This window comes from Lithobates pipiens, unplaced genomic scaffold (assembly GCF_037356315.1).
Source record: "Lithobates pipiens isolate NorthernLeopardFrog02 unplaced genomic scaffold, aLitPip1_a1.2 Scaffold_28, whole genome shotgun sequence".
In the NCBI taxonomy this organism is placed as follows: domain Eukaryota; kingdom Metazoa; phylum Chordata; class Amphibia; order Anura; family Ranidae; genus Lithobates; species Lithobates pipiens.
Window position 1 is genome coordinate 12,270,109 of NW_027507789.1, and position 18,637 is coordinate 12,288,745.

Here is an 18,637-nt window from a genome sequence, read left to right on the forward strand (position 1 = left end):
ATGGAGAAGTGGGAGGGAAGGGGGCAAACCTGTGTGTTTTTTTTTTATTTTTTTAATCTTTATATAGTCACATAATGTGAATGTGTTTCAAATGTATCATTTGCACTTACAAAGTCCTTTACGGTACTTATCCATGTCGTGCCAGCTTGACCTAATGTATGTTGAAGCATCAAATACAGTTCAGTCTTGGGGAAGCGCAGAATGCCTGTAAACCATCTACCGACCCCAGAGATGGCCACATTTGCAGTAAGTGGGCCACTAAATAATAACAAGAACCTTGAGCGGTGAGCAATCAAAAGCACCGTATTGGGCACAACTGTCCACATTAGGAGTTTATCCTATGGGATGGTATCATCATGGACTCTGAAATTGGTATATCTAGAACCAGTCATTCCTATGGGTTCCTTCACTGAAGTTTGCTCTTATAGGCCCCCAGTGTTCTGCAAATTAACAATGACGCTGATGTCGTTCTAACTTACAGGTCAGCTCGGCCCATTTGGCGTCCGGGTTCTTGATGTTGTGCACGGTAAAACTTCTCATCCCGTCGTACACCAGTTCTCGGTAGCGGATGCGAAAGCCCAGAAGGATTCCATTGATCTTATCCTCTGTTGGCGCCTAACGGGACAAAACAAATCCACGTCAATCTTTAGAGTTCCAAAACCGTTCTTGGTGTAGAAAAAAAAAAAAAAATACAAAAAAAGTTTTTTAAAGCGGTTCCTTACCTGCCAGCGAATCAACACGGAGGTTGTGGTGTGCGGCGTCACAGAGATAACTAGGGGAGAATCGTCAGGCGCTGTGTGGGGGAAAATAATAAAAGAAGATGAAGCGTGCAGAGATATTTGACAAGAAAGTACAAAGATCAAGGGGGGCCTACAAAGGGCCGAGGCCTGTGGCAACCAATAAACATTTCAGTTTGAGGTCAGATCAGGTTAGGATCCTGCTGATAACCCATCTCCAAGCACCTTGATGCTTCCATGTCACCTCCCTGCTTCGGGAGTCCACTATGGTGTTGGGTGGATGACGTCAATGTCCTTGCTTGGCCATTGGCTGCTTAGGCCCAAGCACTGGTCACATCTCTCCCAAAGCCCACAAGCCCTGCCAAGCGTATTCATTCTCTGCTGGCATCAAAGGAGACAATAGCAGCTATTAAAATGTGTGCCCTACCAATGAATGACATTCGCACAGTTTTCTTTCTTTCTTTCTTTTTTAACATGAACGGTGGGTTGTCTTAATCATTCGCATTGGACACTATGAATGTTTTCTGTATTTTCTCTTATGATCATCAGCTCCATCTAGTGGCCATAATGCTTTTTTAATTTTATTGAGATATTGCATTATGGTCACTAGATGGAGCTGATGATCATAGAAAATAATCACATTGCAAACAATACAGAAATCATTAATGGTGCCCATGTGACATCCACTCAGCTTTTTGTAATTTTAATTTTAACAATTTTTAATATGCTTCCTTTTGGTCTTTTTGATATATATACATTGAAAGACTTTTGTTGAATCTGTTAAAAAAAAAAAATGTATTTAAAAAATATGTATATGTTGGTCTTGTAAAAACAAAAATTAGAGCTGTGTCATCTGGGGAAAGCCCATTTAGCGCTCCCTTTACTTATCTTGGGCTACAAAAGTCCTTATGATGTGGATAAGATAGTTGGAGTGGCTGAATAGTTTGGCAAAAAAAGACAATGGGCAGGGCTTACACCACTCAGTCCGCATATGTTCTGTGTGTTGTCAGCTCACAAAAGGAAGTTAGGAGCTGAGTGTATTTCAGGCATATCGACCTTTTTATGTGCTTACAGGGTCTTTAAAAGGGAAAAATGGGGGGGGGGGGGGGGGTAGGAGAGAATGTGAATGCATCGGAGAGCTGTTTTCCTTAAATTCATTTAAAACCTGTGTGGAAATCTTAGCCATTCGCATGGGCACTATAAGTGTTTTCCCAATTGTTTGTAATATGTTTATCTCTTATGCTCATCAGCTCCATCTAGTGGCCATACTGTTTTTTTTTTTGTTTGGTTGAGTTATTTTTTAAGGAAAATATTGCATTATGGCCACTAGATGGAGCTGATGATCGTAGAAAAATAATCCTGTAAGGCCGCGTACACACGGGCGGACTGTTCGCCCAACTTTGTCCGTCCAACAGTTTCGGCAAACAGTCCACTCAAAATTAGCATGGACGGACATGGCCACACACGACAAACGAACAGTTTGCTGAAACCGTGCGCGATGACGTGAACGGCACGTACGACGGGACGAAAAATATGATGTCCTATACACTGCATTATAGCTTTCGGCGTGAAAATCCTTTCTGAGCATGCGCGCAACTTTGTTTGACGAACAAGCCTACACATGAGCGGACTGTTCGCTGAAACAAGGTTTCATCGGACAGTTTTACGGAATTTCTGAAAAACCTTGTCCGCTGAAACTGTCCGCTGAAAGCCCACACACGAGCGGACTGTCCGCCCAAACACTGTTCAGCGGACAAAGTTGGGCGAACAGTCCGCCCGTGTGTACGCGGCCTAACAAACAATATGGCAAACATTAGTTACATAGTAGGTGAGGTCGAAAAAAAGACAAGTCCATCAAGTCCAACCTATGTGTGTGATTATATGTCAGTATTACATTGGTGATGCCCATGCAAATGTTTTTTTTTTTTTTTTTCAAACATGGACCCCTTTAAGATGGGGTAACTTATATTCTCCGTAGGAGCCAGTTGGGGGGCATTTTTCCACACCCATAGACATCTTTATACTGTGAAAATGATGGGACTGATGAAGGTCACGTCATTTCACATCTAGGGACTGTTTTCGGATCTCCATCAACTGGCACAGTAAAAGAATATAAGACTTTTATTAAGCGAAGCCCAACTGGAAATAACAATCACACTGTAAGCAAGTTTTTCTAAATTGTTTTTTTTTTTTTTTTTTGTTTTTTCCTTGAAGAGCTTATACAACTTTTAGCAACAAGCTGGAAAACCACCCCGGATTTCTCATTCCCTATCGACTATCGAAAATGGCAAAATTTTGGTAAAATTTTAACAGAAACTTTGGCAAAATGAAAACTCTTCCTAAAGCTGAAGATCAGAATGTGGCCAGGTTGTATTTATATTACCAGCAAATAAGTTGAACAACCATGCTTCATATATATTTAGGCTGGTCATGTGACTCACCAGCCTGCAGAGTGGTAAGGGATTCCGACTCTTCACTATATTCGCTGTCCCCGATGTCATTGGTGGCTTTCACTCTGAACTTGTACGATGTGAAAGGTTTCAGCCTGTAAAGGAAACCATCATAGTGAGCGACGTCTTGCTCTACAATCCACAGACACGCCTTCCCTTCGATCACAATTCTCACCTGTCCACGAGAGCAGAGGTGGCATTGTGACTGATAGAAGCGGAGTGGACAACCCAACGTCCCTTGGGCAATTCTCGGGTCTGAATGGTGTAGTAACGGACAGGAGACAGGCCATCGCTACCGGGTTCCCATGTCAAGAGAACGCTCCGAGACTTCACGTCTTCCTGTAGAACCCCGGGCTTGCTGGGCGGCTGAGGACGCTCTGAAATAGAGATAGGCATGTGGCTTTCAGTGTGGGACAACTTCATCCAACACTTTTTTATGCTAGGAAACAAAATCACAAACTGGAAAGTTGTGCAGCTATTGCAAAGCCAAAGGAATAGTGTCACCATACCCTGATGGACATTCAAAACCCAACTCCGGGCTAAAATTCTTAAAATCAAGAGAGCAGCTTAGGCTCAAATTGAGCTTCAGTGCTACTTTCTGCACCATCAAGGATTGTCCACCATTGGGGAAGGCCATGGGAGAAGATTGAGAGATTTTGTTGCAAAAGTTTGGGAGGTGCAACTGGGGAAGATTGGAAGATGCCATGGGAGAAGAGTGGGAGATGTTATTGCAAAACATTGGGAGATGCCATTGGGGAACAATGGGAGACGTTATTGCAATTGATTGGGAGGTGCCATGGGTGAAGATTGGGAGATGCCTTTGGCGAAGACCCAATAAATCACGTGACCAGCCTCAAGACGAAAGGAAAGGGTATTAAAAAAACAAAATGGGAAAAAAAAGATACTTCCAGGTGGCCTCCAGGGTAGAAGGGGGCATAAGCTTGGGGATAAAAGTTGGGCTTTAACAACAAAGACTAACCCAATGTTTGGTGACTCTAGAAGTAAGAGTGTCCACTTTAAATTGGACTTGTTGGAGGGTCTAAGGTGGGAAATGCAGCATGGGCATTCTACCACTGGAGGCACAGATAGAAATAAGAGGCTGGAAGGTAAGCCCAACAACGTTGCAATGCATGTCCATTGGGCATTGGGGATGACGAACCAATGTTTGTAACGTACCTGCATGACATAATGTGAATTGGCCCCAAGACGAGATATCCTCACACTTCCTGTTGTGTCTCCAGTAGAGGAAGTGACACACAACCCCCCCCCCCAAAAAACCAAGAGTTCTAACCCTTCCCTACTCTCTAAGATGTAAAGAAATTGTCTTTTGTATACCTCCAGATTAAATATGAAAGGTTCTAAAATATGCCATCTTGTACCTCGCTTCTCCGTAGTGACCACCAGTGCTTCAGCCGCCTCTCCCCACCCTTTACGAGTCTGGGCGGTGATTCTGAACAGGTAGACGGACTCCGGCCTCAGTGCGGTAGCGGTATACTGCCGAACACTCGGGTTCAGAACATCCACTGTGGCAGTGTTGGCATTGGTAGTATTGAGTCGGTGAGTTATCTGATAGGCTGTTGGGGGGGGAAAAAAAACAATAATTGTTTACGGAACTACAAAATGCAATCATCTGCTGTCATTCGCTGGCAGCGGTCACATGACTTAAGCGTGGCATTGTCATGGAATGTCTCCCTCTGGTCTCTCACTAATAAAGTTGATGTAAACTCGAACTGAATCCGACTAGAGGCAGATATTCTATGACATTTTTCTAAGAGATTAATGCCTGTATCATCAGCTCCACCTAGTGGCCAAAACATGGAATAGTTTTCTGAAATACCTCAATGAGAGAGTCATACTGTATTTCAGTCACTAGATGGAGCTGACGATACAGGCATTAATCTCTGAGAAAAATCACAGTGACATTTCGTTCAGCTTGCATGAATGCTTTTGATGACTGTGCAACAAATGTTTTATAAATCTCTTACAATCGTCAAAAGCATTCATGCAAGCTGTACAAAATGTCACTGTGATTTTTCTCAGTCATTAATGCCTGTATCGTCATCTCCATCTAGTGGCCGAAATGCGGCATGGCGCTCTCATTGAGGTATTTCAGAAAACGATTCCATGTTTTGGCCACTAGGTGGAGCTGACGACACAGGCATTAATCTCTTAGAAAAATTACAGTGACATTTCGTTCCGCTTGCACGAATGCACCTGACATTCGTGCAACTAATGTTTTATAAATGGAGCTCTTGGTGATTGGGGTTATAATCTACTTTAAGTGGAAAAAAGAGAAACGATCAGCCATGTAGCGGCCAAGCAGTTTGTAACATCTTGAAAAAAAAACTAAAGGAAACGGCTGCCACTGCTGTCCAAATCCTTTGAAAATCCAGGTTGCCTGGCTGTCATGCTGATCTAGCATATTTTGATTTACTAACCCAGAACAAGCATGCTAATGTGGACAGCGGTCAATTCCTGATCAGCATATTTTTTTAATATTATATTTGTATTTTTTATATTTAGGTCAACTAGTCGATGTATTAAAGCCTGTGTCACCATAGCAGCCAGGCAAATAGCATTTTCCGAAGTCAGCCATTGTCCACTTGTAGAATACAAATCCATGTTAAAGCCTTTGTGCAGAACTACTCAAAAAGGCAGAAAACGGCTGCATCGTGAAGGTGTTTATTAAGCAGCACCATCAAACCAACATCTTCATTTTTAGAGAGACCAGAACCCAAATCCCGGTTCTTACCCAGAATGATGCCATTGGGTGCTGCTGGCGGCTGCCAGATCAGGCGGACAGAGGTCGTTCTCACCTCGGGAAAAAGTATTCCTACTGGGGGCCCCGGAACTATAAAAAAAAAAAAAAAAAGACAGATTAAGAGAAATTCCAGAATTGCTACATGCGTTTTATAAAAGATTTTTTTTTTTTGTTTGTTTAATTGATATATTGAAGGAGACAAAACATTTCCAGACCCAAAACACGTAATATGTCATATTCATATCGGTTCCAAGAGAAACCACTGAAAGTGCTATATAATTATTTCTACTATATTGATTCTTTGTCACAAATAACATTTACAGGGAAAATGCAACTAATGTGACTATAAATGGTGCATTAGACCTCTGAAATGCAATCTGCAGAAGATCAATTTTGAGGGGGCATCATGTCACCCTCCTCACTGTTTGTTTTAACCCCTAAAAGCCCATACCACAACCCCATGCATTGCACACAGTTGCAGGGAGGTTGGTGTGTTTGCCCCCCCCCCCCTTCACAAGAACGGGTCATGTTTTGGTGGGTAGTAATGCCCAACGAATGCCACGAGGGAAAAATCAGCACCACAAAGACATGGTTTGACCAGTTTTTGGTTGAGTTTCCTCACCTCAACCCTACTGCACACCTTTAGGATGAACTGGAGCATTGACTGTAGGCCATGTATTTGTTTTTGGCGCCCAACGTGAGGCCAGGTATTCTCATGCAACATCAACACCGGACCTCACAAATGGGCAAAAATTTCCAGACTGCCTCCAAAATCTTATGGAAAGCTCTTCCAGAGGAGTGGAGGATGTTGTATCTACAAAGGGGAAAACTCCATATTAATGGCCGGGGGGGTATAAACTTCATAATGGCCATGGTTTTGGAATGGATGTCAAACAAGCTCATATAGATGTAATGGGTGAAGGAACTGGAGTGTCCTGCACAGAGCCCTGATCTCAAGCCTACTGAACACCTTTATAATGTACTGGAATGGCAATGTGACCCTGGTCTTCTCATTCAACATTATCAGCTGCCCTTGAAGGCTCGTGATTGAAGAACTCTATGCACTTGTACACACGGTCGGACATTCCGACAACCAAATCCGACGGATTTTTTCCCGACGGATTTTGTCCGAAACTGTTGCATACACACGGTCGGACAAAGTTATCGGAAAATCCGATCGTTCAGAACGTGATGACGTTATTTCGTTACGATGGGACTACCTTCAGGCTAGTAGCCAATAGCTTTGATGTAGGAATTTGATCTGAGCATGCGTGGCACTTTGTCCGATCGGAATTCTCTACACATGATCGGAGTATGTCCGATCGGACCATGTTACCGAGAAGTTGGAAAACTTGGTCCGTCGGATACTCCAACGGAAACAGTCCGATGGAGACCACACACAGTCGGATTATCCGACAAAACGGTCCGATCGGACACATTCCGTCGGAATCTCCAACCGTGTGTACAAGGGCTATCAGTTTGGAGTTGGATGACCCTGTTACCATTAATGGTACACTATATGGTCCAACATATATATACGATTCCCCCTCCATATGATAGGGTTCAGGTGCCTCCAGGGAAGAATAAAACAGCATAAAACAGCATCATGCATAGATATTTTAGACAGTTGTGTTCTAACATTGGGAGAACAGTTTGGGGAAGACCCTTTTCCAGCAAATAAGACCTGGTTTACATGTTTGGCCTCACATTGAGCACCACAAAAAAAAGGCCGGGCTCACAATTGGTGCTCCAATTCATTCCAAAACTATCTCAATAAAGACATGGTTTGACCAGTTTGGTGTGGAGGAACTACAAACAGCCCCAACCTCAACCCTACTGAACACCTTTGGAATACATTAGAATGCTGATTGTGTGCCAGGTCTTTTTTTTTGGTGCCCAATGTGAGGTCAGATGTGTTGGCCACTGGTCTTCTCATTCAACACCAGTAACTGACCTAATGAATGGGCACAAGTTCCCATAGACTCCCTCAAAAAATTTTGTAGAAAATCTTCCCAGAAGAATGGAAGCTGTTATACCTTAAAGAGGAGGGCCGTTTAAAAAAAAAAAAAAAAAGAAAAAAAAAAGTCAGCAGCTGCAAACACTGCAGCTGCTGACTTAATAAGCCCACTTACCTGTCCAGGGTGCCCGTGATGTCTGCCGCCCGAGGCCGACCCGTCCCTCGGCTCTCGGGTCCCGGTGCCGCCATTCCTTCTAAGGGAAACAGGCAGTGGAGCCTTACGGCTTCACTGCCTGTTTCCTACTGCGCATGCGCGAGTCGCGCAGCGCTTTGTGAATGGGACGCGCTGTGTTCTGGAACACACAGTTCCCAGAACACAGCGCGACCCATTACCCAGAAGACAACGTGACGAGGAGAGAAGACTAGAAGATCTCCGCGGAGGAGGAAGATTAGGATTATGTGCCTAGCAACAGACATTTCTGGTAAGTAAAAAAAAAAAAAAATTTTTTCATTTTTTTTTTTTTTTAGATTTTTTTGTAATTTTACATTTTTTTTTTTTTTTTTCAGGATGGCTCTCCACTTTAAAGGGAGCCAACTCCACATGAATTGCCATGGAGGGATGATGACAACTCCATATTAATATCTAAGATTCTCAAACAGAATGTCCAACAAGCATATGCAGGTGTGATGGTTAGGTGTCTACAAACTTGTCTTATGAGGGTTCTATTCCTGAACTATGTGAAATGTGAACTCATTAAATAACTCTTTTATGGAATGTTTTTGGTTTAATAAAAAAAAGTATACATTTTGGAAAGCACGTAATTGTATTTTTGTTATATTGAAATTCTTGGAGTTCTCAAATAGCAATGTTTCAGTCAAGAACAGGGGTCTCCAAACGTTCTAAGCAAAGGACCAGTTTACTGTTTTTTAGACTTTGGGGGGCCAACCTGTCCATGTGAGTGGAAAATGCCCTAGCATCAATGGGAGTAAACAATGCCTTATCATTGGTGGAAGGAATGGTGCCCCATCATAGGTGTCAGTGGGAGTAAACAATGGCTTATTATTAGTGGGAGGAATAGTGCCCAATCATTGGTGTCAGAAGGAGAAATGGTGTCTCAGGGCAAAATAAGTGCCCCATTATTGGTGTCAGTGGAAGAAATTGGGCCCCATCATTGGTGTCAGTGGAGAATTAGTGCCCCAAAGGCTGAATATAGGCAAGCAAAGTGAGCAAACTGGAGACCAGTGGTCAAGAAGAACTATGGGACCACTTTTGTACAAGTTCAGCAAGATTTTATAAAATTTCCATGGAACAGCCGCTGCTCCAGTATATACTTTTTTTGTAAATGGTTGAGTATGATTGATATTTTCTATCCATTTTGAATGCTTGAAAATAAATGTATTAAAATCAATCTTCTCCCCTAACTGTAACAAAGTGCACATTTATAAAAGGATAGGCCTTGCTCTTGCATAAAAAGTACAGCTACCAATAAAAAAAAAAAACAGTTCCCATTAAATACGACTTCTCATTACATCTTCTGTGGTCCTACAATCTCACCATCATCCAGAGTTCTCTCCAGAATAGCCGGGGTGCTGGCCACGCCATCTCCTATCCTGGTGAAGGCCAAGACCTGGATCTCGTACAGCACGTACTTCCCCAGCTTGGTCAGCTGGACGCTGCGAGAGGCGTTTCCTTCCACCAGCCAGAAATAAGGCGGATTATCCGAGTCCTTCTCTTTGTAAAGAATCTGGAAGACAACACATGGACGCATTTAAAAAAATAAATAAAATGCTACTGAAAGCCAACACAACCCGAAACTCAAGCTTCTGTTGTACAGTATGTGGCTGCTGGAAAGTAGACAGCCATGCTATTTTCTGTGGATTCCCAATGACACAAGTGGCAAGACATCCCAACCAGAATTTCCCAGTTCTATCCAAAGGGTGTCGCGTTGCTTAAATAGTTTCTCCAGGGTGCAGAATAAGCCAATATCCAGCCATTAAAACCCATTCACACCACTGCAATGCACATGGTTTTGGTCTGTTGAAGCACAATGCATAAGACAGCCCATTTGTTTTGAATGGGTTGTCAATGCATGAAAAAAAAAATAGGCTGTGCGCAATTTTGCAAAATGCAGCATATGTGCTCTATGTCAGTAACTCAATTCCTGTTCTATGGTGACAACACTTACTGTACTGTATCTATGGAGGAGCAATGTTGTCACCCTAGCACAGGAAGTGTGTTAGGACTACAGAACACTTTCCCTCTTCTCTTCTCTATATAAAAAATATAGTGAAGCACTCCTGAACCCCAAAATAAATATCAAACAAATGTGCAATTAATATGAAGGCAGAATCTTAATAAAAATATCTGCATTGCAACATCAACTCATTCAGTGACTCATTTACAAATGCATAATTAAACAAATATAAGGTGTGTGTATGCAGTAAATATGATACATGCGCACATAATATACCTTTGAGAAAGCCCGTTATGGACGCAACGCGTCGGGAGGAGCTAAATGAAGTCATTACAATGAGCGGAGTTTGGGCGCCATCTTGGATTCCTATTCACTATTCCTATTTTTATTAGGATTATGTATCTATATTATTTACACATTTGATATTTCGTTTGGGTTTTAGGAAAGCTTCACTATATATATTTTATTAATAGGATAACTAACCCCCTAAAACAGCCTCCTGGTGGTCCATTAACCACTTCCTAACCAGTCACAGTACATAGACTGCGGCAGGTCGGCTCCACTGCGCGAAAACGACCTACCTGTAGGTCATTTCGTGCAGTAGACAGCAGGGGGTGTGCATGCGTGCTGATTGGCCACAGAGGGGGGACCAGCTGATCATTCCCCAGAGAGGGTCATATAGGCTGCATACATGGGTTATGTGTAGACATGTGCACTGCCAAAAAGATTTGTTTGTTTTTGTTTAATTCTTTTTTTTTTTTTTTTCCGAGTCATTCGTTAATTCCTAAATTCTTAAATTCGTAAATTCTGAATTTCTTAATTCATAATTTACGAATTTACAAATTTACAAATTTTTGAACTTACGATATTACAAATTTTAGAATTTAAGATATTTTGAATTTAAGAAATTACGATATTTTGAATTTAAGAAATTACGATATTTTGAATTTAAGAAATTACGATATTTTGAATTTAAGAAATTACGATATTTTGAATTTAAGAAATGACGATATTTTGAATTTAAGAAATGACGATATTTTGAATTTAAGAAATGACGATATTTTGAATTTAAGAAATGACGATATTTTGAATTTAAGAAATGACGATATTTTGAATTTAAGAAATAAATTTGTAATATTGTAATTTTGTAAATCCGAAAGAAAATCTGAAAGATTTTTTTTTTTAAAGAACTAATAATAACCAACTATTAAATTTATAGATAATGGAATTTCCTTTCAAATTTGGCTGTTAGTGAACGTAACAAAAACGAATTATCTAAATTAACGAATGCCGCATCTAAACAAATGGAACAGCACTAATAAATAATAATACATTATTGTTATTTATTATTAATTCATTATGTTTCATTCGTTTAGATCCGGAATTCGTTATTTTGGATAATTCGTAACTTCGGATAAATTTGTATTCGTTACGTACACGAACAGCCAAATTTGAAAGGAAATTCCAATACCTATAATTTATTAGTTCGTTATTATTTCAGAAAAATTTGTTAAATGAGTTTTTCGTTATTTTGATGTTTCCAAATCAACAAATTTGTCAAAAGTTGTAAAAAAAAATTAATTCGGAACTAAATGAATTACACAAGTCTAGTTACGTGACTGGCAAGCGGTTAGCAGAGCCAAAGGGAGCAAACAATGGAAGTTCATTATCAGGATCCACATACACTATAACTCTTCACAGACGGTCACAGCGCCACTCACCTTATACCCCAGAATGAGGCCGTTCCTCTCGGACTCGGCGATCTCACTCCAGCGCACCAATATGCTGCTGGACGTCGTGGCCAGAGCGGAGACATTGCTGGGTCCGAAGGAGGGAACTGGAAAACGAAGAGAATCAGTCGGTGTGTTATGGGAGCTGTATTAGGTTTCATTATATAATGTGCTGTTTATAAACGTTTTCCTATAAATGCACTTTAATTACATTGTTTCCTTCTCCCTTGTAGCAGGATCGGGCAAAGGGGGCACCACTTTCTCAACATGGCAGGCGTCTGCACTACTCAGATTATTTATTACATGCTAGAGGACCAATGAGAGATGGTTACTAGACAATTTTACAGAAGGTGTGGCTGGAATTTTTTTTTTTAAAACGCATGGGGGCCCAAAATCGTGGTTGCCAACCAATCCAATGGTCCAATGTGTCCAAAATATAATATTTTTTTTTTTTTCAATTTCTGAAGCTTTTAACACATAATAGCCATACAGGGGAGGCTGATACCATAGGATATAAAAATAATATTATCATTCTTCTGATGGCTGTACCTCAAAACATAACAGCCGGTTACACTGAGATGGTGGAGAAGGCCCGGGGTCAGCTGTGCCCCATCTTGTGTGTGTGGTCTGCCTCTTGTACATGGAGTCAGAGCAGGGGACCCCAAAAGTTTCAGTACAAGGGCCACATCAGATATTACAAATATCCACAGGCTGAAAGCAAAAATCACTTTTCTAAATGAATCAGTCCCCTTTACATCGGGGTCCCCATCAAAATTTCGCCTTACATCAGAGTATCCCTTTACATTAGGGTTCCCATCAAACTCCATCTTTACATCAAAGTACTTTAGAGTCTCTCCTTATATCAGGGTGCCCATTAAAGTACCCCTTACAGAGTATCCTGTTACATCAGGGTCCCCTCAAAGTCCCCCTTACATTAGGGTCCCCATCAAATTCCCTTTGCATCAAAGTCAACCTTACTTTAGAGTCCCTTCTTACATCAGGGTCCCCATCAAAGTCTCCCCTTACGTCAGAGTATCCCTTTACATTGGGGTCCCCATCAGAGCCCCGTTACATCAAAGTCCCGTTTACTTTAGAGTCCCTTCTTACATCAAGGTCCCCATCAAAGTCCCCCTTACATTAGAGTCCCCATCAAACTTCCTCTTTACATCAAAGTCCCCCTTACTTTAGCGTCCCTCCTTTATATCAGGATTCCCATCAAAGTCCCCCTTTACAACAGAGTCCTCCTTACATTAGGGTCCCCATCAAACTCCCCTTACTTTAGAGTCCTTCCTTATATCAGGTTGCACATCAAAGTCCCCCTTACATCAGAGTCCCCATAAAAGTCCCCCTTTGCATCAGAATCCCCCTTACATTAGGGTCCCCATCAAACTCCCCTTACTTTAGAGTCCCTCCTTCTTTCTGGGTGACCATCAAAATCCCCCTTACATTAGGGTCCCCATCAAACCCCCCCCCCCCCTTTACATCAAAGTTCTCTTTACTTTAGAGTCCCTCCTTATATCAGGGTGCCCATCAAAGTCTCCCTTACATCAAGGTCCCTGTCAAAGTCCCCCTTACATTAGGGTCCCCATCAAACTCCCCTTACTTTAGAGTCTCTTCCTTATATAGGGGGTCCTCATCAGAGTCCCTCTTACTTTAGGGAGCCCATCAAAGTCCCCTTACATTAGGGTCCCCATCAAACTCCCCCTTTACATCAAAGTACTCTTTACTTTAGAGTCCCTCCCTATATACGGGTCCCACGTCAAAGCCCCCCCTTTACATCAAAGTCACCTTTATTTTACAGTCCTTCCTTATATCAGAATCCCCCCTTACATCAGGTGGAAGCAGAGACCACAGGCAGCCTCTGCGGATCCCTCAATCTCTGCACAGGGACCGATCACTGATCCTAGCTGTAGGCCATAGAAAATCTTTTAGTAACACAAAACAAACTATTATATATCGGTAGCAACAAAATTCAAAGAATACAAAAAAATAAAAAAAACAGATTGCCGCGTTACCTGACTCCCTGGTCCGGGCGACCACAGCGGGGCACCAGGGTCCCGTCCCAATGGAGTTAAACGCTACAACTTGTACGGAGTATTCCGTCCATTCTTCCAGGTTCTCGATGGTGTACTCCCGCTCTACCCGGTCATGAATCACATGCGTTAAAGACTCTCCTTTGCCATCGGACCTCATGTAGCGGATCTTGTAGCCCACAGATTCCGGGTTCCCATTATACGCCGTCTCCAGTAATGGCTGCAGAAAATGTGAGACGTGTCATTGGGGGGGTTCTGATATTTCAATCAGCAAAGAGATAGAGAGAGAAGAAGACGGAGAAGAAGAATCTCAGAGAACAGAAGGTGTTTTTTGTGGGATGAGCTATGTGTGGACTTCAAATATAAGAGCCCCAGAACTGGGACCTCCCTGCCATGGCTTCTGCTTGTGTTCCCAAACCCTTGTGTTCATCGCCACCTTGATATTTCTCCGGAATTCTCCATAATTCATAGCAAAGGAGAATGCGACAATGTAACCTTAACACTAATCCTCCCTAAAACCTAACATTTACTCTCCCCTTAACTCTAATACTAACCCACCCTGTAATCCTGACACTAACCTCCCTGGTAACCCTGACATTAATCCACCCTTTTACCCCAACCCTAACACTTACCCTTACATGATCTCCCAACAGTAACCTACCCTATAACTCCAAGACTAACCCTTCCTGAAATACCAACACTAATCCCTTTCTGTAATCCCAACACTAACCCACCGTGTAACCCTAGCATTTCCCTCCCATTAACCCACCCGTAACCATAAATTCTCCCTGTAACCCCAACACTAACTTTCCCTGTAACTTTGATAAATTCTCTCACATTAACCCCAACATTAGCCCACTCTGTAACTCCAACACTACCCCTCCCCAAAAAGCCCAACCCACCCTGTAACCCTAACGCTCCCTGTAACCTCAACACTAACCTTCCCTGTAACTAATTTTCTCCCATCAACCCCAACATTACCCCTTTCCCTGTGACCCCCAACATTACCCCTCCCCAATAAGCCCAACCCACCCTGTAACCCTAACGCTCCCTGTAACCTCAACACTAACCTTCCCTGTAACTAATTTTCTCCCATCAACCCCAACATTACCCCTTTCCCTGTGACCCCCAACATTACTCCTCCTTAATAAGCCCAACCCGCCCTGTAACCCTAACGCTCCCTGTAACCTCAACACTAACCTTCTCTGTAACTAATTTTCTCCCATCAACCCCAACACTAATCTTCCCTGTAATTTTGACAATTCTCTACAGTTAATACCAACATTAACCCACCCTACAACCCCAACACTAACCTTCCATATAATTATAACAATTCTGTCTCATTAAACCCAACATTAAACCTCCCTGCAACGACACTACCCCTCCCTCTAACCCCAACACTACCTCTCTCTGTTAACCCAACACTACCCCTCCCCATAAGCCCAACCCACCCTGTAACCCTAATGCTCCCTGTAACCTCAACACTAACCTTCCCTTTAACTCTGGCAATTCTCTCTCATCAACCTCAACACTAACACTAACCTTCCCTGTGACCCCACCACTACCCCTCCCCCTAACCCCAGCACTACCTTTCCCCATAATCTAAAACCCACCCTGTAACCCTGACATTTCCCTCACATTAACCCACCCTGTAACCTTAACACTAGCCTTCCTTGTAACTCTGACAATTCTCTCCCATTAACCCAACACTACTCTTCCCTGCAACTCCAACACTAACCCTCCCTGTAAAACCTAAGTCTACCTATAACCCTGACACTGCTCTACCAATAACCCCAAAACGAATACTCCCAGTAACCCTAACACTAACCTTTTAATGTAACTCTGACAATTCTCTTCCACTAACCCCAACATTAATCCACCCTGCAACCCCAAGCCTAACCCTCCCTGTAACCTCCACACTAACCCTAACTGCAACCCTAATATTACTCTGCCATTAGCCCCAAAACGAATACTCCCATTAACCCTCCCAACACTTAGTCTCTCTAACTTTACCACTAACCCTTTCTGTAAATTAAACACTAACCCTCCTTATAACCCTAACACTAACCCCCCTCTGTAACCCCAATACTCATCCTCCAAGGGCCGTAAACCTCACACTAATCTTGTTAACCCCAATACTAACCTTTCCGGTAACCCCGATATTAACCCTCGCTGTACCGCATACACAATTCATGCTAGTAAGACCAAAAAAGTGCTACTTACCACCCAGCGCACCCACAAGCTGGTCTGACTGGCTGTGCGGAGGGTCACATTTGCTGGGAACATATCAGGAGGGGCCTGAAGAGTCTGTATCCTCCTGGAGGGTAGACTGGGAGGACTGGTGCCCACAATATTCACCTGTCTCATTCGAAAACTGAATTATAAAAAAAATAAAAAATTACGTTAGAAAGGCCCATCAAAATCATAATTAGAAATTTGTGTTTTTAAGTCAATAGGAAGACATTCACCCACCTGTAAAAAGTGTATGGGCTTAGTCCCGGGACCACCATAGACCGGGCATTGGGTTCGTTGGCTAGCTGATGTATGAGGACCCAGTCTTCAGATTCCCCTTGTGTACCAACCTATAGCAGAAGCACAGAGATACAGATAGAGAAATCCCACAGACTGGCATTGGTTCTAATTTTATATACTATATTTCCATGGAAGATCGATCCCCAAACTACAGTCTTCAGGCCAGATGCGTCCCTTTGCTTGACTTTAACCAGTCCTTAGGCCTCTGTTCCTCCCGCTGATACATATTATGGGACACAATTCTTTCCATTGACATGAACGTAGAGGTAGTGTTCCATCCACTGATACTAATGGTGGGCTTCTACACCTCACATTGAGGCCCACAAAGGGTGCATTATTCCTCCCACTGACACCAATGATGGGGCACTATTCCTTCCACTGACACCAATGGTGGGGCACTATTCCTCCCACTGACACCAATGGTGGGGCACTATTCCTCCCACTGACACCAATGGTGGGGCACCATTGATAGGGCACAATCATGGAGCACTATTCCTCCTACTGACACCAATGATTGGGCACTATTCCTCCAACTGACACCAACAAAGGAGCATTATTCCTCTTACTGACACTAATAATGGGGCACTTTTTTTTCCCACTGACACCAATGTTGGGGCACTATTCCTCCCACTGATACCAATGATGGGACATTATACCTCCTCCTAACACCAATATTGGGGTACTATTTCCCCCATTGACACCAATGATTGGGGGGGGGGGCATTTCTTCCACTGACACCAACAATGGGGATGGGGTACTAGTCCTTTCACTAATACCAATGATGGGGCACTATTCTTCCCACCTAACATATCTCATGTTTTTTTTTTTTTTTCATGTGGGGTTCCCCCTAAAACCCATACCAGACCCTAATCGAGGATAATTGTCAAGTAATTTTAGGGAGAACCTCTTTATGTGGGATCCCCCATGAACATATATACCAGACCAATATCTAGAATAAGAGTCTGATATATATCCTTAGGGGGAAGCAGGTACCGTTTTTTTTTTTCATGTGGGGGTCCCCTATTAACTTTCATACCAACCCCTCATATAGGATAGGGGTCTGGCATAGATTTTTTTTTTCTTTGTAAATGTCAGTGTTGCTGTAGTAGGTTGTACACCTTGTAAAGATGCGCAGGCAGGATCAGGACACCCCCCGATCATAATTATTCAAAGGCATTTTAAAATGTTAAAGTTTCCCTTTAAGCAGTATTTAAATGGTTAATCCCCACCAAATGCAGGTGAAAAAGTACATTTTGCTGTGGTACCTCTCTCAGGGAAGTGCCTAGTTCCCACCCCATACATGGCAAACCTGCCCTGAACCAAAACCAACCACGTTCAGCTCACCCTTGGTGGTAACACAACAAAATAAATAAATTACACTATCCAAGTTTTACTAATTAATTAGAAAGTTGTACATGAGTCTGGGTATAGCCAAAATAGAGTTCCTTTGCCCTCACCTGGGCTTCTACTTGCCACCTGGAGATGGAGGTCTTCCCGTCATAACCCGGGCGGAACTGCATCGTGACAGAACGAGGGCCGATGTTGCTGATGGCGACATTGGTTGGCGCTCCGGGCAGTTCTATGGGAAGAGAGAACATAAAAATGTCTTAATTGATACAGACAGACCGGATTTCTGTAGCAAAGCTGAACTGTCCTCACATGAATAAATAAACTACTACAGCCTAAAGGAAACCTGTCATAGGAAGGCTGGTACTGGTGATCACTACAAAAAATGCTAGTTTCCTGGCTGTCATACTAATCAATGGTACAGAAATAACACAAATGGAAATGTGAAAAGTCCAATGGATGTGAAAGTCCTGAGAAGGGGCATATACGTCAACCAGCAGATGATGATAAATCAAAGATGGAATGCGCTGGCACTGTCTGGTAAAAGAAGCACCAAGTATGGTACATCTTCAACCAAAAAAAAGGGAAGTATATCTACTCTTACCGGAAAACAGGTGGACTTGAGTGTCAGCGACAACGAGTCATAAAGGCAGGGACGCCAAAATCGGTGAATCAATGGAACTCCAAGCGACCCAGGGCCTCCAAACACGACTCCAGGGAAGTTGAGGACATCAACCCAACCGAACCACAGATTAAGGGAAACCCTAGGGCTGGACCTTGGGCGTAGAAAGACCAACTGGACCACAAAGGCACTCTCACCAGGGAAGTTATGTAAAGAAAAATTGCTTCCATATGGTGTAGGTAAAAAAAAAAATGTTTTATTTCTAAAAAACAG

General features: G+C 42.7%; 1 protein-coding gene across 4 annotated transcripts in view; it reads right to left on the bottom strand.

The window, feature by feature from the left end:
* The window catches only part of SDK2 (sidekick cell adhesion molecule 2), an 876,954-nt gene that overhangs the window by 84,843 nt on the left and 773,474 nt on the right, over nt 1–18,637 (bottom strand). For all 4 annotated transcript variants that reach the window (XM_077458690.1, XM_077458687.1, XM_077458688.1 and 1 more), the window contains exons 22-33: nt 17,853–17,974; nt 16,336–16,445; nt 16,087–16,237; nt 13,846–14,083; nt 11,822–11,937; nt 9,461–9,650; nt 5,940–6,038; nt 4,567–4,761; nt 3,363–3,564; nt 3,179–3,282; nt 723–793; nt 480–615 (exon numbers count right to left, since the gene is read on the bottom strand). In XM_077458690.1, the coding sequence (XP_077314816.1) occupies nt 480–615; nt 723–793; nt 3,179–3,282; nt 3,363–3,564; nt 4,567–4,761; nt 5,940–6,038; nt 9,461–9,650; nt 11,822–11,937; nt 13,846–14,083; nt 16,087–16,237; nt 16,336–16,445; nt 17,853–17,974 (1,734 nt within the window). The remainder of the gene's footprint in view (nt 1–479; nt 616–722; nt 794–3,178; nt 3,283–3,362; nt 3,565–4,566; nt 4,762–5,939; nt 6,039–9,460; nt 9,651–11,821; nt 11,938–13,845; nt 14,084–16,086; nt 16,238–16,335; nt 16,446–17,852; nt 17,975–18,637) is intronic.